Below are 21,074 nucleotides of genomic sequence, written 5' to 3'. Positions count from 1 at the left end.
TATGTTTTTAATATAATTTTTAGTTTTAGTTTTAGTTAGTTTTTAGTTTAGTTTAAGTTTAATTAATTTTTACTTCATTTCAGTTTATATTTTAGTTTTAGTTTAATTTATATAATTATATTTTTGTATTATAAATGTTTATAATTTTATTAATACAGTTTTTATTATTCTAAGGTATTTTTTACTTATAATTATAGAAATATAAGCTCATTATTTTTTATTTAATGTTTGTGTGTTTTATTTTTATATTAATTTTTTTTAAGGTTGTAGATTAAATTTTTTTGTATTTGTGGAAGTTTATTTTTTTATTTTATTACAAAATTATCATTGCCCTTAAGTTGTTCAATTGGAGTCAATATATGTCATTGCACTTTGCTTTTTTTTTTTTTTTAATTTTATTTGTCTGTTTGGGTTTTAAACTTTTTTTGTACATTTAAAAATTCATTATTTTTAATGATTCTGCTCAGTTTCCCCCATAATGCCTTGAAAATTGCCAAGTTGTTTCTCTTCCCATAGCTGTACTTGCTCCAGCTCTTGGCTTACTTTGGGAGCCACCATGATGCCTAATTAGTGACATTTAATGAGCAGGGCAGGCCCAAGCTCTAGCATGAAGCCCTGTTTTCCTGAGACATGGATCATGTGCTTGAGACAAATGGACAGTGATAATAGCAAAAAGGAAGGCCAAAAAACCCTGGCAAAGCTTTTAGGCAGGAATAAACCAAATTTTCCCTGCCTGGTGGAGCACATCCACCCCTGTGGAGCAGCATCCCCCTCATCCCAGCAGGCTTTGGCCAAATGCAGAATCCCCCAGGAAATGAAGCTGAAAGCAGACCTGAATTTTTAACATTAAAATCATGGTGAAAATCTGAACAAAAAGCCAAAAAAGCAAGGCCTGGCTATCTCAGTGGAGTTTCACACTGAGCAAATGCTGAACTTTTTACTGGTGCCTTTTTACTGTTTTTTGGCCAGCAGGAGCAGGAGTCCCTCCAGAGAAGCTGTTCCAACCCCCTGCCAGCCCTCTATTAATGGGATATTTTCATTTTGGCAGGTTCAGGCACAGACCATGAGAACAAAGAGCCACGGGTGAGTAAACCCCCCTCCCACGTGCCATGGGGCTGCCACTGGTGCCACTGGTGCCACTGGTGCCACTGGTGCCACCAGGGACAGCCTGGTGCTGAGGAGCTCAGCTGGCTCCCAGCAGGGTCCAGGCTCTCAGAGGGGTCTGGTGAATTTGTCATTCAGGCCAGGGGAACTGAGGTTATAAAAGGATGCAGTTCTGATTTTTAGGGTGTTTTCACTCCCAGCTGCTTAACACTAACCCCTTGGCACAGGCAGCACAGAGCTGGGCTCAGCCCCGGGCCTGGGTCTGTGCCCTGGGGTCTCACACTGGCAGGGAGGGGAAGGACGCCTTAGAAGGTGTCAGGGTTTGAACAGACAGGTGTGTGCTCAGGAAGGCAGGAGCCTCCCCTGAAATGGGAAATGTAAACCCCCTCTCTCTGAATTATTATAATTTTGAAATTAAGGAGCTCTCAGGCAAAGTTCTGGCAATAGGAATAACAGTTCTTTACTAGGAAAATTAAAAATACAAATGCAATAGTACAAACAAACAGAACAAAAAGCACAAACCACTGCCAGAGTGAGAGCAGGAGCTGAGCCCCTGTGTGTCAGGGTGGTGGCACAGTCCCATCCCAGGGGGGCTCAGGGTGGTGGCACAGTCCCATCCCAGGGGGGCTCAGGGTGGTGGCACAGCCCCATCCCAGGGGGGCTCAGGGTGGTGGCACAGTCCCATCCCAGGGGGGCTCAGGCTGGTGGCACAGTCCCATCCCAGGGGGGCTCAGGGTGGTGGCACAGTCCCATCCCAGGGGGGCTCAGGGTGGTGGCACAGTCCCATCCCAGGGGGGCTCAGCCCTCCTGCAGTGCCAGCTGTGGTTCTGCTGGAGCAGGGATCCTGCACAAGGGGGGAGTTTTCCTCTGCAGCTCCAGGGGTGCTGGAGATGGGCCTGCTCTCCCTCTGGGAATGCAGGGGAGCAGAAAGCTGCTCCTCTGGGAATGCAGTGGGCAAAGGCTGCTGGGCTGTTCCCACGTCAGATTGGATCCAGGTAGGAATGCTTGGCTCCTCCCCTGGGCAGAGCATCTCCCCATGGGATGCTGGAATTTGATCAGCCCTGCAGGGACACTCACTGGCCATGGACAGCAGAGATCTCCTGGAGGGAGGGTTGGCTGTGGCAGAGATAAAGAAAACTGCCCCATGGAGAGGAGAACTGCTCCACAGATAGGAATAGGACACATCCCCATTTCCAGCCGAAGACAGAAGGAAACCAGAGTGCCCTTGTGTCACATCCTGGTGCTCCTGGGGACACAGAGCCCTGTGCTCAGTCCCACTGGGTTCCTGCATCCTGCCTGTGCCTCCTGCAGGGCTCGGGGCTGAGCTGGGAGCACCCCAGGGAGCAGGAGTCGGGTGTTTGCGATGTGACGCTGCTGGAAGCCGCCCAGAGGGACAATGACCCGGTGCTGAGGGAGTTCCTGAGGCTGCTGGCCCTCTGCCACACCGTCATGGTGGAGGACAGGGGCGGTGGGTTTGAGCTGCCCCTCGGGGCTCTGGGGCCGTGGTGGGGTTTGGCAGCACCCAGTGAAGCTCAGCTGTGGGGTGGGAGAGCCCGTGGGTGCCTCTGCCACTGTCCCTGTGCCATGGATTTGTGTTTGGGGGAGTTTCAGAGCTCATGGGTGGGAACAGAAGCATAAGGGGGATAATCCTATCTGGGATCATGGAATCCCAGAATGGTTTGGGTTCGGAGGGACCTCAAAGCCCATCCAGTTCCACCCCTGCCATGGCAGGGACACCTCCCACTGTCCCAGGCTGCTCCCAGCCCTGTCCAGCCTGGCCTTGGGCACTGCCAGGGATCCAGGGGCAGCCCCAGCTGCTCTGGGCACCCTGGGCCAGGGCCTGCCCACCCTGCCAGGGAACAATTCCTGCCCAAGATCCCATCCAGCCCTGCCCTCTGGCAGTGGGAGCCATTCCCTGGGTCCTGTCCCTCCAGGCCTTGTCCCAAGTCCCTCTCCAGATCAGACAAGCAGGACTGGGTTCCCCCATCCTGCCAGCTCAGGCTCAGGGTGTCACAGCTGGGCAAGAATGGGGCACTGCAGCTGTCCCAGTGGGGTTTGCTGGGAGTCTCTGTGTGTGATCCTCCTCCTCCTCTCCTGCAGACCAGCTGGTTTACCAGGCAGCCTCCCCAGATGAGGAAGCGCTGGTGATGGCAGCCAGGAACTTGGGCTACGTCTTCCTGGCCCGGACTCAGGACTCCATCACCATCAGGGAGCTGGGCAGGACCAGGACCTACGAGCTGCTGGCCATGCTGGACTTCAACAGTGACCGCAAGAGGATGTCTGTCCTGGGTGAGTGGGGTGGGCTAGGCTGTCCCAGGTCCCTTCTGTGCTCAGCCCACAAGGGATGGCACTGGCTTGGCTGCAGGTGGCCAAAGCTGGCTCCTGAGGGGCATCCTGGTCAAACCTGTGGATTTGCTCCCCTCGGTCGAGGCAGCCGAGAAGGGTTTGAGCAGCCAAGAGAGAGGAAGGAAATCCAGGGCTCAGAGGAGTGTGTGAGGAGCTGACAGTCCCTGATTCTGCCCCGTGGTGGTGCAGATCTGGGGATACTCCTGTGCTTCCCATGGCCGCAGATGGAAAAGCACCAGCGAGCCCTCTGGGGGCCAGCACGGCCAGCGGGCAGGGACAGCAATGAATGGGAGCCGTCTCTGAGGGGCCCTAAGGTGTCCTCCCCTCCCTGGCAGTGCGAGACCCCCAGGGCAGCATCCGGCTCTACACCAAGGGTGCCGACACCGTCATCCTGGAGAGGCTGCGGAGCCGAGGGCCCCGGGAGACCCTCACCGAGAGGGCTCTGGATGTGAGTGCCACCCCCCGGGTGACAGCACTGCTCTGCCTCCTGCTGGCTTTGGGCTGGGTGTCCTGCACTCTGTGCCCTGCTGCTCTTCCTCCCTCTGCCGTAGGGATTTGGGTTCTGCCTTCTGCTCTAGGAGCTTCACCTGCATGTGGGACAGGGGGTAAGAGGGCATGGATTCCACCTTCGGTGTTCTGCATGGAGCAGCTGCATCCAGGGATGCTCGTGGGGATGCAGAAGGGTGGGGGAAGGGAGTCAGAGCCTGGAGGGAGATGCCCAGGTCCTGGAGTGTCTCTGGCTCTGCCCTTGGCTGGCCTGGGGCGATGCTCTGGTCCTGTGAGAGTTCCCTGGCCCTCTCTATAGCCAGCTGGGGTCTATGTACAAGTCACAAACAGGACAGGATGGATGAGGAACGCATCTCAAGCTGTTGTATTTCCCAGCATCACTCTCATTACATGGTTATGACAATGGGAAGATGCCAGCAGCTCACATCCTCAGCAGCAGATGAAGAACTCAATGTTACAACTCACTTTAAAAGTTTTTTGACCAATCACACAAAGCAGAAGCATATTGACATAGTTCTATCCAACCACTACAAGCACACGGACCTTTGGTTTCAACAATGCTGGCTTATTTTGAATGCAATACCTGCTTGTAAGCCTTAAAACACAATGCACAGAGCTCCATGATTAAGCTTAGAACTCCCTAACATCTCACTAGATAAACTTTTCTGCAGCTTAGGGAGTTATTCTAGCCAAGTGTTCACACACAGACCATTGTTCTATTTGTCCTTACTTTCTACTTTTCATATAATTTCCCACAATCTCCTGGGAAGGGAGGATGTTATAGGAGCCTCCTCGAGCCAGGTCTAATAAGCTCTCGGAGGTCTACAACACACCCAAGACAGCTCAGCTACCCTTGGAAGCATAAAAATCAGCAGGATGGCTTCTGTGGCAGTGTTGGAAACAAAAAGGTTTAATAAAAGGCAAAATAACAAACAGGGGAAAACAGAGCCAGGTGCAAGAGGTTCTTTGTTCTCTTCTTTTTCTAGTTAATTGCTCAGGCAGGACTTTTTTGGCTCCTGTCCCCTTGGCTATCCTTAAGTTTGAGGTGAAGTCCCTCAGGCCTATGAGGTGGCTTTTTCACCTAATCGAGGAGAGAAACTTGTGGGCCTCTTTCCTTTCCGAGGGGACAGAGGGTAGCTTTGTCACACGTGCTGGCGGAGGTGTGCTGACGCGTGCTCCCTGCAGCGCTTTGCGGAGGAGACGCTGCGCACGCTGTGCGTGGCCAGCAGGGCGGTGAGCGAGCCCGAGTTCCGCGCCTGGAGCCGGAGGCACCGCGCGGCCGCGGCGCTGCTGCGGGACCGCGCCCGGGAGCTGGACAGGCTCTACGAGGAGATGGAGCAGAACCTGCAGGTGGGACCTGCGGCGGTGTTTGAGGGTCCCCGGGACGAGGGAAGAGATGAGGATTTTGATTTTATGTTTCAGAAGGTTGATTTATTATTTTATGATATGATGATATGATATGACATGATATGATTCTATTCTAATTATATCATATCATATCATATTCTATTATATCATATATTATATAATATCACATTATATTACATTACAATATTACATTACATTATATATTATATTATATTATATTATATTATATTATATTATATTATATTATATTATATTATATTATATTATATTATATTATATTATATTATATTATATTATATTATATTATATTATATTATATTATATTATATTATATTATATTATATTATATTATATTATATTATATTATACTAAAATCATACTAAAAGAAATAGAGAGAAAGGATTTCATCAGAAGGTTAGAAAGGAATGAATAATAAAAACCTGTGACTGCTCACAGCTTTGACACAGCTGGACCATGATTGGTCATCAAGTAAAAACAATTTACATGAGACCAATCAAAGATGTACTTGCCACATTCCACGGCAGCAGATAATTATTGTTTATATTTCATTTCTGAAGTTTCTCAGTTTCTCAGGAGAAAAATCCTGGCAAAGGTATTTTTCAGAAAATATGTCAGTGAGAGGACAGGGTCAGGAGGAGCTCTCTGTGCCCCACAGGGCAGGCAGGGGGGTTTGGCTCTCCAGAGTGAGGAGGTGAAGCGTCCAACCCAACACCCATTCCCTGGGGCCAGGACAGGTGGAGATTTCCCCGAGGGGTGACTTTGTGTAGGTGTCAGGTTGTGTCACGCCCAGCAAGGGCTGCTGGCTGGATGCAGGGGTGATTCCCACCTCTGTGTCCTGCCCTGCCCCATGCCATGACACCCAGTCACCCCCTGCAGCTGCTCGGGGCCACAGCCATCGAGGACAAGCTGCAAGACGGGGTCCCTGAGACCATCCAGCTGCTGAAACTGGGCAACATCAAAGTGTGGGTGCTGACAGGAGACAAACAAGGTCAGTGGAGGCACCCCCAGACCCCCCAACACATTTCAGCTTCTCCCCTAACTAGGACCAGAGAGGAGAAGGGCCACAGGGAGTGGGCAGGAACTGGTCCTGCTGCTCCCTTTGCAGCACATCCCACCTGCCAGGGGAAACTGAGGCAGGGGAAGGAGCTGCTGCCCACCAAGGCTCTTGGAGCCAAGGGCTGGGGGCTGCCCTGGGCTGGGGGCAGCACCATGGACCCCTGAGAGCTGGGTGTTGCAGAGACCGCCATGAACATCGGCTACGCCTGCAGGCTGCTGACAGACGACATGGAGATCCTGGAGGAGAAGGAGGTCAGGTGAGGAACCGTCCCCTCCTGGCTCAGGACATTGCTGTCCCTGCTGGGGACACCCTCGGGCAGAGGAGCTGGGGCAGGGTGGGCAGAGCTTGGCTCAGCCAGAGGAGCTTCTCCTGCCCTGTGCCAGCCTGGACGTCCCTGGTCTTCATCCGGTGCTTTTCCAGGCCTCCCCACCTGTTTCTTCTCCCACCCCACGCTCTTCCTTGGCAGGCTTTGCCCAGAAAGCGTTTAAGCTTCTCTCCAGCCTCTAAACCAGGCTGATTTCTGATATGAGTGAACCTCCTCTTTGTTCCTCCTGTTCCCACCACAGTCCCATCTCCCTAGTGTGGTGGTGTTTGCAGGAGTCTCAGGACGAGAGAAGAGACCAGAATGTTGACTCAGTTTTTCAGAAAGCTGATTTATTATTTTATGATAGGTATTATATTAAAACTATACTAAAAGAATAGAAGAAAGGATTTCATCAGAAGGCTTGAAAGGAAAGCAGAGAATGGAATCGTATCTTGTGTCTGACCAGAGAGCCTGAGACAGCTGGACTGTGATTGGCCATTAATTAGAAACAACCAGATGAGACCAATCACAGATCCACCTGTTGCATTCCACAGCAGCAGATAATCATTGTTTACATTTTGTTCCTGAGTCCTCTCAGCTTCTCAGGAGAAAAATCCTAAGGAAAGTATTTTTTATAAAACATGTCTGTGACACCCTAGCTTTGAGATGACCAAGCCTCACCAGCATTCCCAGTGTCCCCAGTTCATGTCCAACCCCCCTTCTTCCCACAGTGAGATCCTCCAGGCTTACTGGGAGAGCAACAACAACCTCAGTGGCCAGGGGGACGCCCCGTGCAGCCTCTCCCAGCAGCGCCCAGAGACTCCGTGCCACAAGAGAGCCATCATCATCAGCGGGGACTTCCTGGTAAGGCAGCACCTGGATGCTGTTCTCTGCTCCCTGCCTGATGGTTGTTCCTGCCCTAGTGGTATCAGAGTCCTGGGTGGCACCAGCACGGGCAGGACTTGGTGCTCCTCCTGCCCAAAAGGTGCGGAAAGCCCATTTGGGGCTGGGGAATGAAGGGTGGGGAGGAGAACAACCTTGCACTGAGCATTTGGTGTTGGGGGGCTTTGGCCAAAGCTGCCCAGTGCTCTGGGGTGACATGGGCTGGGTGGGGATCACAAGCTCTCGTGGTCACACTGGGACATCCTGGGCTCATGGGCACAACACCCACTCTGATAACCTTGGAGAAAACCAGAGTTGCTCTTTTGGGGCATTTAGGAGCAGTGATGAGCTGAGGGCTCTGAGGGCTCTGGGTGAGGTCCCAGCCATGTGTGCTCTCCCCCAAGGACAAAATCCTGCACACGGGAGAGGTGCTGAAGGAGAAGAAGAGGTGGCCGTGGCAGTGGCTGTGCTGTGGTGGGGCTGAGGCCTTGCAGGACCAGGGGGCCCTGGTGGAGAAGGCCTTTGTGGACCTGGCCACCAGCTGCCAGGCTGTGATCTGCTGCAGGGTGACCCCCAAGCAGAAAGCCCTGATGGTGCAGCTGGTGAAGAAGCACAAGAAGGCTGTCACCTTGGCCATCGGGGACGGGGCCAACGATGTCAACATGATCAAAAGTGAGCCTTGGGCAGGGGGAGGTTGGGGCTCTGTTGGGGTGTCCCACTGGTGATGGTGATGCCCCATTTGTCATCACCACCTCACCCTCCCCTTTGGGGTGAGGAACTGAGAGGGGAAGCCCCAAACCTTTCCCCACATTGCTATGCTGGGAGGGGAGTGAGAGGCACAGGACAGGGACCAGCCCAAGACAAGTGCAGGGTGGCCCACGTGCTTTTGTCACCTGGGATGAACTTTGATGAACCTTCAAAGCCCAACGTGGGCAACTGGCAGAGCCATCCCTGCCCCTCCCAGCAGCCCTGAGACGGGGCTGTGCTCTCACACCATGCCTGGAAAATCCAGGACATGGCATAGAGGGGGCTTGTTCCCTTTATCTGTCACTCCTGGATCCACATTCCTGGGGACAACCCGTGGGGACATCAACCCCCAGCTGCCCCCAAACCTCCCTGCGTGCATTTGCCACCCGCAGCCGCGGACATCGGGGTGGGCATCAGCGGGCTGGAGGGGCTGCAGGCCGTGCAGTGCAGTGACTACGCCCTGGCCCAGTTCTCCTTCCTGCAGCGCCTGCTCCTGGTGCACGGCCGCTGGAACTACCTGCGCATCTGCAAGTTCCTCCGCTACTTCTTCTACAAGACCTTCGCTGGCCTCCTGGCCCAGGTGTGGTTCGCTTTCCACAGCGGATTCACAGCCCAGGTGAGAGGTGCAGGGTGTCCTGGTTTAGGGCAAATTTGGGAGAAAACCTCCAAAGGGGCCCCTCCAGAAAGCAAACAGCCCCTCCCCCCAACCGATTCGGGAAGAATTCCTTGGAGAGAAATGGAAAGAACCTGTTTATTTAACAGGCACAGCACCCCCAGCACACAAAATGAACAATATTGGAGGACACCACTCTCTCACCGCTCTGAAAAAAAGATGACAAATTCAGAAAGTCTCTCCTGGGGTGGTCGCTCTGTTATCAGTCCCTCTGGCACTGGGGCAGCTGCTGCAGCCACAAGGTGCAAACTCTCGGTGTTTGCCAGGGCCCAGTCCGGAGCAGGCTTGAGTGGTTCCAAAAAAGGGAAAGGAAAAACAGTCCAGGGAAAAATTTGGACTGCTTGGCTAAACTGACTAATGAGCAGAAGCGAAAAGCAAGAGCAAAGCAGGAGCAAGAGCAAAGCAAAGCCAAAAGCAAAGCAAAAAGCCAAAGCAGCACTGCCCCATCTCTGTGTCCCACCAGCCATGGGGAGCGGCTGATAGCAAAACAAAACAAAACAAAACAAAACAAAACAAAACAAAACAAAAAACTTTCACTCTTCAGAGCCAGCCTTGAAGGCACAGAACATAATATCCAGCATAAACAGAACACACAAATGGGGATAGAAGCATCATAATGTCACCCATGGACAAGGGGTCACATCCATCCTGTGGAGGTCTCTGCTCCAGAGTTACGACCCCCCTGCTCAGGCTCCCCTGCAGGGATCGTGCCTGGGGCTGCTGGGAGGACACGTGTCCACATCACCACCTTGGTCCCCTTTTGCTTCCTTGCCATGTCCAAATTCTGACTGAGGCACAAGTGGTTATCTGCACGTGTTATCTGCTTTTCACCTGGCTGGATTGGGAAGGCACCCTGGGGAAACTCAGGATCTCCTTGTGTGTTGTAGTTGAGACAGAGACAATACATTTGTCTCCATTTTCAGAAGGTTTCAAACCCTTTTTTATTATAGCTTGCATGCTTTTTATACCTTCTTACAAGACTCATAGGTTTAGACTTCACTCATTGGTCAGGAAAGACCAACAAAGTGCTTGTTGGAGTAGACAGTGGCAGGTTTCTCTTATTTATCCTTCTTTCTTTCTTGGTTTCTATGTCAATGACCTTGGTAGGAAATTCTTTCAGGAGTAAACATGGATCCTCATATCAAACTTCTCTCCAGCTCACAGAACTCGCTGTAAAACCTCTTCCACACTTGTGAGCTGCAGTTCAGTCCTGGACACATGCAGGATGCCATGTGCATTAAGCTGCTTTCCTCCAAAATGGGAGTTTTGATCCCAAGGGCCATCATCAAGTGTGACCTGACCAGCAACATGTGGAGCTCCAGCCCCATCCCTGTCTGCAGTATGACCCTACAGACAATGTGGGGCTGATGCAGGGGATGGAGCAAGTCCAAGGGGATTTCCATGCTTGAATCTGAGTGTCCCAGGGCCTGGACATCCTTTGTTAGTCTTTCCAAAGCATTTCCAAGCTCACAGCTTCTCCCTGTTCCCTTCTAGCCTCTGTATGAGGGCTGGTTCCTCGCACTCTACAATATTTTCTACACTGCCTACCCCGTGCTGTCCGTGGGCCTTTTGGAGCAGGTATGGCTTCCCTGGGCTCACCCAGCTGTGGGCCACCCTCAGCAGCTGGGAGCCAGCCTGGCAGTCACTGCCCCCATCTCCACAGCCCTTTGTGCCAGCACAGGGCATTGGCAGCTCGGTGGGCATTTGGAGCTCACCCTCAGTCCTGGCGTACCTGTCCCCAGTCCCCCCAGAGCCACTGGGCAGAGGGACCCTCTGCAGCTCTCCCAGAGGGTGTTTGGGGTGGGGCAGCCCCATCCTGCTCCCCCAGTCCCTGCATCCTCTCTGGGATTCCCTCCCTCTCCCAATCCCTGCATCCCCTCTGGGATGCTCTCCCAGCAGGATGTGAGTGCCAAGAAGAGCCTGGAGTTCCCTGAGCTCTACGTGGTTGGGCAGCAGGACGAGCTCTTCAATTACCGTGTTTTTGGTGTCACCCTCCTGCATGGGGTGGGCACCTCCCTCATCAGCTTCTACATCACACTCTGGGCCTTTGAGGACCACGTTGGCACCAAGGTCGTGGGTGACTACGAGTCCTTCTCTGTCACAGTGGCCCTGTCAGCGTTGCTGTCGGTCCTGGTGGAGGTGAGCACTGATCTGCTCTTGCTCATCCCACCCCACAGCAGATCTTCAGGGTCCCTGGGTTTTGGCACTGTCTCCAGAGGCTTTATGGCTGGGGGATGATCTCCCTGGGATGGAGGAGGGATTTAGACAAAGCAGCTGAATGGAAGAGGGTCACCACAGCCCTCGTGAGACTGTGTGCCCTGCTCTGTCCCCACAGATTGTCCTGGACACTCAGTACTGGACAGTGCTGTCCTTCCTGATGGTCACAGCCAGCCTGCTCCTCTTCTGCCTCTTCTCCTTCCTGACTCAAACTGTTGATGCCTACAGGATAGCCCCTGCCATCTTCCGCTTCCCAGGTGAGGTGCTCTGGGGGCCCTTCCCTTCCCTGGCCTTGGTGTTAGGAGCTGTTTCCCACCCTGCAGATCATCTCCTTGTTGCCACTTCTTGAACTGCTGCCTTGACTTCTAACTCCAGTTTAGGTGCCATCTCCTCTTTAGAGCCCTCAGCACCTTCCTGGCTGGGGGCCGGTGCCCCAGCACTTGTTCCCTGTTGCCTCTCCACCTTCCCTACTGTCCCAGTTTGGAAAGCCAGGTGTCTGCCAAGGAAGTCAGGAGCCTTCCCTGAAATGGAGAATGTAAACTCTCCCCATCCCTCTGAATTGCTATAAATTTTAAATTAAGGGACTCTCAGGCAAAAAATATGGGAGCAGGAAATAACAGTTCTTTAATAGGGAAGAAAATAAAAAGAAAAAATAAACAATGCAGGAAACTAAATCAAAACACTGCCAGAGTCAGAACACAGCCTGACACCCTGTGGGTCAGGGTGCTGGCAGCAGTCCCACTGGAATTGTGGCTCAGCCCTCCTGCAGTGCCAGGGCTGGTTCTGCTGGAGCAGGGATCCTGGAGAAAGGTGCAGTCTTCCTCTGAAGATCCAGGGGAAGAGTCAGCTGCTGCTCCTCTGGGAAATCCAGTGGAGAAGCTGTGCAATTATTTCAGAACCTCCAGATTATATCTGGGTATATGGAGCTTGGCTCCTCCCTCTGGGCTCACAAAGAATGCCTGGCTCCTCCCTCTGGGCTCACATCTCCCAGTGGGATGCTGTAGCCCTTATCAGTCATGCAGTGACATCCAACAGCCTGTTATCAGCAGATGTCCCTTCCCAAGGGAGGAGTGATTGTGGAAGAGAGAAGGAAAAACTGCCCACTTGACAAAAGACAGCTGCCATCCAGAAGGTAATAGAATACATCTTGCCTTGCAATCTGGAACACCACCCAAACATCTCACCTGTGTTGACAGATGCCAGCTGGAATGCCCTGACCGACCCCTATGTGCTGCTCGTGGTCCTGCTGTCCCTGGTGGTCAACACCCTCCCCTCGCTCACCGTCCGCGCTGTCCGTGCCATCCTGGGCAGAGCCACCACCCAGCAGGTGAGGGCTGGGGGCACTGGAGGGTAGGTCCTGCTTCCCACCAGTGTCTGGGATTGGTGATGGCAAGGGGAGGTTCCCCAGGGAAGCCTGGGCTGTAGTGCTGGGACATGTCACCTCTCCTTGGTGCTCCTACTCATGGTGGTCCTTCATGACACTGGCACCAACTCTGACTTTGGGGGCCTCTCCCAGAATTGTTCCATGGCCCAGCTGGGGGGCCTGGGCCAAGCCATCTGACCCAGCTCTTGGAGAGGGTCTGCTTTGGGTTGCAGTGAGGAATTGTCCTCCAGGGCCCCCCAGGAGGGTCTGGTGCAGGTCCTGGTGCCACCCCAGCCTTGATGGAACTCACCCCTGCTGGGGTTGTGGGTTGTACCTTCAAAAGAGTCCAGGTGGAAGCAGGGGTTGAGACTGAGCTCCAGAGCTTTGTGAGCTTTGCAGCCTCCTGGGAGAGTGCCCACATCCCCCATCCCATCATGGAAAAGGAGATCGTGGTGGAGCTGGGATCCAAACCCTGTCCTGGTGGGCATGCCTTGTGAAGGCTGAGCTAGAACTGAGGCCAGACAGAGCTAAAGAATAAGGCAGGGATTTATTAAAAGGCCTCAGTGGATGCACCTTGGGCAGCACAAGAGCCCAGCCAGGCCTACATCCAAGATAAAACCCAAAATGGCTACAAAATGCATGACCAGTCACAGGGTCTCACACTGTGATCAGCTCTGCTCCATTTGCATATTGCAGTTCATTGTCCAATTCCAGCCCCAGCCCATCCAGTCCCATCCTGCTTGTTTTTCTCTCTCCTGCCCACGGGGTTTGTGCTCTTGGGCTGAGATTTGGATCATTTGTCCTTGGTCCCCAGCTAGAGCAGGAATTGTTTTGTCTCCCTGCTCTGTGCACGGAGCTCACCATCCCATAATATGAAGCCCAGACCCAAACACTAAAGCAGCACAGAATGTGAAAAATAGAAAAGCTCAAACCTGAGGCATCAGTGGAGGGTGTCCCTGGGCCTACCATGTGTCCCACCCTGGGCTGAGGGCTTGCCTGGGAGATGTCCACAGCCCGTGTGGGAGCAGGGGGAGACACTGTGCTCCAGAGCTCCACGAGCTTTGCAGATCCCCAGGATATTGATTGCACTGTGCTAGAGGTGACTGCTGGGGATATTTCTCCTCAGAGACACCTTTAGCTCGCAGGCAGTTGCAGCCAGGCACTCGGAATGAGCCCATGCAAAGCAGAAACTCAGTTTACCTCTAGTGGAAAAGGTTCAGGCGATGGTGAAGAAGAAGAGAGCGGGTTCTGCTGGAGGGTTAAATCCAGAGTTTATTCCAAGGTGACACAGTTCTGAATCTTGGTAACTGCTCCAACAGAACAGGGACCACATGGCTCCAACGCCTTTTAAGCTCACCAGGAGGTGGGAAGGAGAGGATAGGTGAGCCACCAACCAGGTGGGAGGGGGAGGGTCTCAGGGGACAATGACACCTGGACAGGCCAATGACTCCAGGTCTGAGAAGCATCTTTTGAACTTCTGCCAATCACACGTTGCCCTTGCTGGAATGTGGAACTTGACAGACAGCAATTAGGAAGAGGGCAGGGGGGAGGCAAGGAGGAAGCAGAGCTTCACACCCTAACACCAGGAGAGTCCCCACATTCCTCATCCCCATGGAAAATCAGGTCATTGTAGAGCTGGGAGCCAAGCTTGGTGGAGGTGCCCCTATGCTCCCTCTGATGCCTCAGGTTTGAGCTTTTCTATTTTTCACATTCTGTGCTGCTTTAGTGTTTGGGTCTGGGCTTCATATTATGGGATGGTGAGCTCCGTGCACAGAGCAGGGAGACAAAACAATTCCTGCTCTAGCTGGGGACCAAGGACAAATGATCCAAATCTCAGCCCAGGAGCACAAACCCCGTGGGCAGGAGAGAGAAAAACAAGCAGGGTGGGACTGGATGGGCTGGGGCTGGAATGGGACAATGAACTGTAATATGCAAATGGGGCAGAACTGATCAAAGTGTGAGACCCTGTGACTGGTCATGCATTTTGTGGCCATTTTGGGTTTTATCTTGGATGTAGGCCTGGCTGGGCTCTTGTGCTGCCCAAGGTGCATCCACTGAGGCCTTTTAATAAATCCCTGCTTTATTCTTTAGCTCTGTCTATTCTGTGTTCTAGGTGAGCCTTCACAAGGCATCCCCACCTTCATGTCCCCCCTTGGGCTGAGGGCTCTCTAGGGAGATGTCCCCAGCCCTGATCTCCCTGATCTCTTGCAGAAGATCCACCTGAGGGCAAGGCGGGACCCGGAGCCCCCGGTGGAGCTGCGCTCGCACGTCCCCCGCGGCTCCTTCCGCCGCTCCAGCTACGCCTTCTCCCACCAGGAGGGCTACGCCGGCCTCATCACCCGCGGGGACAGTCTGTGTGCCAGGGACAGTCTGCGTGCCGGGGACAGTCTGTGTGTTGGGGACAGTCTGTGTGCTGGGGACAGTCTGTGTGACAGGGACAGTCTGCGTGCTGGGGACAGTCTGTGTGACAGGGACAGTCTGCGTGTTGGGGACAGTCTGCGTGTTGGGGACAGTCTGTGTGCTGGGGACAGTCTGCGTGTCAGGGACAGTCTGCGTGCTGGGGACAGTCTGCGTGCCGGGGACAGTCTGCATGCTGGGGACAGTCTGTGTGCTGGGGACAGTCTGCGTGTCAGGGACAGTCTGCGTGACAGGGACAGTCTGCGTGACAGGGACAGTCTGTGTGTTGGGGACAGTCTGTGTGCCAGGGACAGTCTGCGTGTTGGGGACAGTCTGTGTGCCAGGGACAGTCTGCGTGTCAGGGACAGTCTGCGTGACAGGGACAGTCTGTGTGCTGGGGACAGTCTGCGTGCTGGGGACAGTCTGCGTGACAGGGACAGTCTGCATGCTGGGGACAGTCTGTGTGCTGGGGACAGTCTGTGTGTTGGGGACAGTCTGTGTGTTGGGGACAGTCTGCGTGCTGGGGACAGTCTGCGTGACAGGGACAGTCTGTGTGCCAGGGACAGTCTGCGTGCCGGGGACAGTCTGCGTGCCAGGGACAGTCTGCGTGTCAGGGACAGTCTGCGTGACAGGGACAGTCTGCGTGTTGGGGACAGTCTGTGTGTTGGGGACAGTCTGTGTGCCAGGGCCACCCCCAGCACTGCCCTGTGTGCCCCGTGCCCCCAGGGCACCCCGGCTGTGCCCTCGGTGTAGCTGTCCCCACCCTGGGGGGCCGGAGCAGGAGCAGCAGGGGCACACCTGGCTGGTCCCTCCTGCCAGGGGCCACCTTCCATCCTATCTGATGGCTTTGCAGAGGGGCTGGCCCAGCCTGGGGGGCTCCTGCTGCGGCACCATGACCCCCACACTGGCTTTGCAGAGCTGTACAGCTGGGACAGCCACTGACCACTTGCCACCACGCTCGCTGACCTCTGCCACCAGCTGCCCACTGCCACCAGGCTCGCTGATTGCTGCCACCAGGCTTGCTGACTTCTGCCACCAGGCTCACTGACCTCTGCCACCAGGCTTGCTGACCTCTGCCACCAGGCTCCCTGACCTCTGCCACCAGGCTCGCTGACCTCTGCCACCAGGCTCGCTGCCCACTGCCACCAGGCTCACTGACCTCTGCCACCAGGCTCCCTGATTGCTGCCACCAGGCTCACTGACCTCTGCCACCAGGCTCGCTGCCCACTGCCACCAGCTGCCCACTGCCACCAGGCTCGCTGATTGCTGCCACCAGGCTCGCTGACCATTGCCACCATGTTCCCTGCCTGCTGTCACCAGGCTGGCCCTTGCCCTGTGACCCCCTGGCTGGCAGCCCAGCCCCCTTGGCTCTGCCGAGCCCTTGGAGCCTCTGGTGTGAGGCTGATCCCAGCCCAGGCTGCGCCCACAAAGGCAGTGCTGCCGACCCAGACTCATTAATTAACTCTGGATTAATTAACTGCCCCATGGAGAGCAGCAGGGGCCTGGGGGGGTGCAGCCCCTCAGCCCTGCTTGTTCCCACCCACCGGGGACTGAGCTGCAGTGGCTGCAGGAAGAACCTGGTTTTGTGCTCTCCACCAAGGGCTGGCCAATCCTGTGGCTTTTCTGTCAGGTCACGCAGACCTGGAGTGGTTTGGGTGGTGTTGGATTATGGGTATTTTGATTTAGAGATGGGGTAACTGAGAGATGTTTTAAAAACTTTTATTCTGTTTTTAGTCTCATAGAAGAGTGAGACATTACAGATGTTATAATTTATGCTGTGACAATAGGAAGCTGACTATTTCTTGATTACAAGACATTGGAAGTGTTTCTTGGTTTATCAGCTTTTGCAACACTATGTTGTAAATGCTTTAAAGCCATTAATCTAAATTACTCTTCATGGGTTTTATTACAATGTATCTTTCATAGTTCTATTTCTTTAAACTGTCTAGTATTTTGAAACTTTTTTCTAGTTCTATTTTACTCTTAACAATGCCTGTCCTATTCCATGGCATTTCTAAGTCAGCATTTTTTATCTCAAGGTTTGCATACAGGTGCACACTATTTTCTACAAATTTATTTCCTACATGTGGGACCTTAAAGCTCATCCCATTCCACCCTCTGCCATGGGCAGGGTCACCTCCACCAGCCCAGGTGGCTCAGACTCAAGCAGAGTAACTTTAAAATATCTCCTAATTTCTGGAGAGGCAGCTAGGTATGATTAATTGATTGATTGATTGGTTTTTCTTCTCCAGTCAGACCAGCCTGGCTCCTGCAGCCTCCTTGTCCCTCCCACCACTCCCAGCTCCTGCCTTTGCTGTCCCTGCACAAGGGGCAGTGTCCTCTGCATGCCCTGCCCCATCTCCACTCCCCCAGCTCTGGTGTCCCCACCTTTGTGCTCACAGGCTCTGCAAAGTCCCAAAAGCACTTCTGGGGGGGATGTGGAGAAGTTCTGCCTGCTGGGCACAGGGGACACGTCCCACAGAGCCAGGGCCACCAGCAGTGGCTGCTGGAGAAGCTGTGTGTGAACAACTGACTGGTGACTGGGTCACCCTTTTTATGGGTTTTGGTTTTTAATTAAAAGGAGTTTTTAGCTTTTCTCTCCTCTCCTGGAAACCTCTGCTGTGCCATGAAGGGTGAAAGCAGCACTGAAAGGTCCCGTGGTCCCTCTCTCTGTGCCAGCAGTGCTCGTGCCATGGCAAAAGGCACAGCAGGAGAAGAAATCTGGGTAAAAAGATGCACAATTAAATCATCCACGGGGGCTTGGCCCTGCCTGCAGCACACGTGGTTCCATGGGTTTGTTTTACAAGTGCTTTGGCCTCATCTGCACCGGGTTTGTGAGAATTCAAGTGTTTCCCTTGGGTTCTGGCCAGAAGGGATTGGGTGGTGCCAAGAAATAAAAATCTTTCCTCTGGGAAAGCTCTCACTGCTGCAGCTGCCAGGTGGAAAAGAGGGGGAGAAACTTTCCCCAGCGTCCTGGGCATGTCCCTGAACCTCCCAGGCCAGGTTTGAGAGAGGAGTGAGGTGGTGAAAGGGGGCAGGGGAGGGGAGTGACCCCCTCACCACCACAGGACACCACACACGCCAGGGTGAATGACTAGAAAATAATTTATTGAAGAAACAGAAAGCTGCAGAAATACAACACAGTCATGACCAGTAGAGGATGAACAAATAGAGATTAATTTTTTTCTCTCTTTTAAAACCTGTTGACAGGCTGGAGTTAAGTTTCCTGATAACTTCCCCTGCGTGAGTCATTGCAAAGAACAAGGAACAAACTCCAGAGCACACAGCACAGTTTGGATAAAGTGCCTGACACATAAGACTCTTTTTTATTTTATTTTTTTTCTTTTTCAACGTTTGTAAATAGCTTAAACAAATATAGTTGCAAGACACAGAGGAGTAACAATTGCATTTCGCTGTAGAACAAAACTTATCCCATGAGAGTAACAATGAAGCAGCAGCAAAAAAAATCAAATTAATTTAATTAGAAGGAAAAAGTCATTTAAAAAGTCAGAGATGTGGCCTTCAGACTGCATGGGACGAGGACAAGCCTCACCTATTGCTATAAAGAAAAATGAACAATGTGTTCTGGAGGAGGCTGGGCTGGCAGAGCTGAGGCTGTAGATTCTCCCTGGCCAGGCTGGATTCTGTCTGACTCCTTTGTTTCCTTTAGAAATTAAAGGGAAAAATACAAAGAAACCAAACCAAAACAAACTCAAATTTTGTTCTTTGCATTTTTAATTTCCTCTCTTTAAAAATGCCAGACAAAGATGTGAGAGGAAGTGGGTTCCTTGTGGCAGCTCCTGCAGGTCCGGCCCCACGGCTGGGTGTCCTCTGAGACAAGGGAAAGGAGCCAGCTGTGCTGGGGACACGTGGTGGTGACAGGGACAGGCAGACGGGGCAGTGACAACCCCAAGGTGAGGGAAAGAGGAGCTCCAAGTCTCCCCCACCCAGACTTGGGATGATCAGCAAGAAGGATGATTGGTGAATTTTTGGTAAAGCCATTTCTCTCACTCTGTGCCGATGTCCTACCTGCACAGCTGATGTTAGAGCAGGGAAAGTTTGGCTCTGGTGGGGTAAAAATGTTCAGAACCGACCCCAGGAGCCTCCTGCTTTCCTGGCAGGATGGGGGTGGTGCTGCCCCACTGCTGGCACTGGGGGTTCAAAGTATAAAAGCCATTGTTGGAAAACTTCCACTCCAGGAAGAACAGGACATGGAATGACGCAAATCCCCGAAAACTTCCACAGTTCAAGCAGGAGACACTGGTCAGGATGAATCAGTAGATTCTAGTGGGAGATCCCAGGTCTCCTCCTCTTCCTCACTGCCCTCCACCACCCTCGGAGGTGTTCCCAGAGCCCCGTTTTCACTCCTGCTCCCCACAGCACAAAAATGCCCTTTGGGTGCAACCCTGGTCAAGAGAATTGTCTTTAGGACAGAGCTCGGATTGTCATTACCTGCAGGGAAAAAAAATCTTTGGTATCATGGCAAGTTGCTCCTGAAGGCATTTTGGTAGTGTGGGCAGTAGGCAGGGCCAGGTCCAGGGTGGGCTCAGCTGAGCCAGAGTCCTGGTGGGCCAAAGAACAGGGAGGAGGGCTCAGATCTTGGCTTCTCCAGGGTCTTCCAAGCCATCACTCCCAGGATGGAATCCAGCTGGTCTCTGCAAGCTCCAAGAATTCGTGACTGGGGCTGTGTCCAAACCTCCTTGCAGCTGTAATTGTGGTCTTGGCCTTCAAGTTTCTCCTGGTGGAAAAGGTCTTGGAGGAGGAAATGGGTTGTGGTGGGGATGCTGGGCTCTCCAGAGGACAGAAGGGTTGGTCAGCAGATGAGTGGTGCTGCTGGAACCAACACCATCTCCTCCTAGAAGCCATGTCCTTGGTCTGTGGGTCTTCCACCAGCACCTGGTGCTGAGCATCTCAATGCTGGCACCAGGCAAAGGCTGCAGACTGAAAAACACCTTCCTTGGCTTTTGGGGGCCACTTTGGTGGGGCCTGAAGGAGCTGAGATCTCTTTCCTTATGGTGAGCTGAACTTTGGGTCCATCTCGAATGGTGAAGAGTTTGGGAAGGGCTGAGAAAGCAGCAGTTTCAGGGAAATGCTCTGGGAATGGCACCACTGCCTCCTCCAGGTCCCCATCACCCTCCTGACCTCCAAAGATGTGGCTTCTCAATGCTCCTCTGCTCCTGTCTGTAAGCAGGGAGAGGAGGAGGAGCAGGGGGAAGAAGGACCCACTCAGGGGTGTACTCTGGGCATTTCAGAAAGCTCCAAAGCCCTTCCAAAGTGCCCTGAGGCCATCTGGTGGGTTGGGATCCTCCAGGGTCTCTTCCACTGTCTGGACTCTTCTTCTTCCACCAGGGCAGTGTCTTGGCACAAAGTGAGAGCCAGGCTGGTGGCAGAGACAGAGTGCTGGCTGTGCCTCTGACCCAAACCACATTCCTGAGGCCAAAGACCCCAGAAATGGGTCACCCCAGCCCATGCCTGGTCCAGCTGGGCCTTGATGCAGCAGCATCTTCAGCACCTCCTTCTGTGCAGGACAGGGCAGAGGCAGGGCTATGAGGTCGTCCCAAGGATGGGGATTTGGGAGCATCACCTGGAGAGGTCTCGCCTTGAGGGGGGTTTTGGGGTGCCCAGGGCTGTTTTCCTTGCCTCAGAGGACACGAGGAGCCCCGTGGCTTTGCCAGCTCAGGTCATGGTGGCAGCTGATTGTCTCTCCTCCTCTTGGCTGCACTTGGGATTTGACCCACAGAGTGGGAAAAGCAAAAAAACCAAACTCAAACCCCACAGTTTCCCCTCCAAACAAACCGAAAACAAAGCAGAGCGAGGAGCCAGACCTCAGGGGGAGGCAGGAGGGACGGGTGGGCACGGCAGGGTCCCGTGTCCCAGATTCCCTTACCCTGTTTGCTGGGCACGGGGCCAGGCTGTGCCCCCCACTCTGCCCTGCCCGGGGGTCCCCCGAGCAGCCCCCGCCTCCCCCCGTGGCTGCCAAGGGATTCTCAGGGTGAGGAAAGGAACAAAAGGGGTGAAGGAAGAAACCAAGGGGGTAAATGATGACTTTCCCGTGGTTGTGAGCTGGAACAGAACCATGATCCATGCA

The 21,074-nt window shown here is 53.4% G+C and overlaps 1 protein-coding gene across 5 annotated transcripts in view; it reads left to right on the top strand.

Annotated features, from left to right (window-relative positions):
* The window catches only part of ATP8B3 (ATPase phospholipid transporting 8B3), a 28,755-nt gene extending 10,994 nt beyond the window's left edge, over positions 1–17,761 (top strand). For 2 of the 5 annotated variants that reach the window (XM_059869924.1, XM_059869928.1), the window contains 15 exons: positions 1,049–1,083; positions 2,416–2,572; positions 3,205–3,393; positions 3,786–3,898; positions 5,143–5,307; positions 6,223–6,334; positions 6,584–6,659; positions 7,439–7,571; positions 7,994–8,261; positions 8,729–8,952; positions 10,504–10,587; positions 10,906–11,148; positions 11,345–11,483; positions 12,423–12,553; positions 14,801–17,761. In XM_059869924.1, the coding sequence (XP_059725907.1) occupies positions 1,049–1,083; positions 2,416–2,572; positions 3,205–3,393; positions 3,786–3,898; positions 5,143–5,307; positions 6,223–6,334; positions 6,584–6,659; positions 7,439–7,571; positions 7,994–8,261; positions 8,729–8,952; positions 10,504–10,587; positions 10,906–11,148; positions 11,345–11,483; positions 12,423–12,553; positions 14,801–15,739 (3,008 nt within the window). In that variant the 3' untranslated portion in view covers positions 15,740–17,761. The remainder of the gene's footprint in view (positions 1–1,048; positions 1,084–2,415; positions 2,573–3,204; positions 3,394–3,785; positions 3,899–5,142; positions 5,308–6,222; positions 6,335–6,583; positions 6,660–7,438; positions 7,572–7,993; positions 8,262–8,728; positions 8,953–10,503; positions 10,588–10,905; positions 11,149–11,344; positions 11,484–12,422; positions 12,554–14,800) is intronic. The other 3 variants (XM_059869926.1, XM_059869925.1, XM_059869927.1) reach the window with 3 other exon arrangements.
* Positions 17,762–21,074: the final 3,313 nt, after the last annotated feature.

This window comes from Haemorhous mexicanus, chromosome 29 (assembly GCF_027477595.1).
Source record: "Haemorhous mexicanus isolate bHaeMex1 chromosome 29, bHaeMex1.pri, whole genome shotgun sequence".
NCBI classification, from domain to species: Eukaryota; Metazoa; Chordata; class Aves; order Passeriformes; family Fringillidae; genus Haemorhous; species Haemorhous mexicanus.
This window is presented reverse-complemented; position numbering and strand designations above follow the sequence as displayed.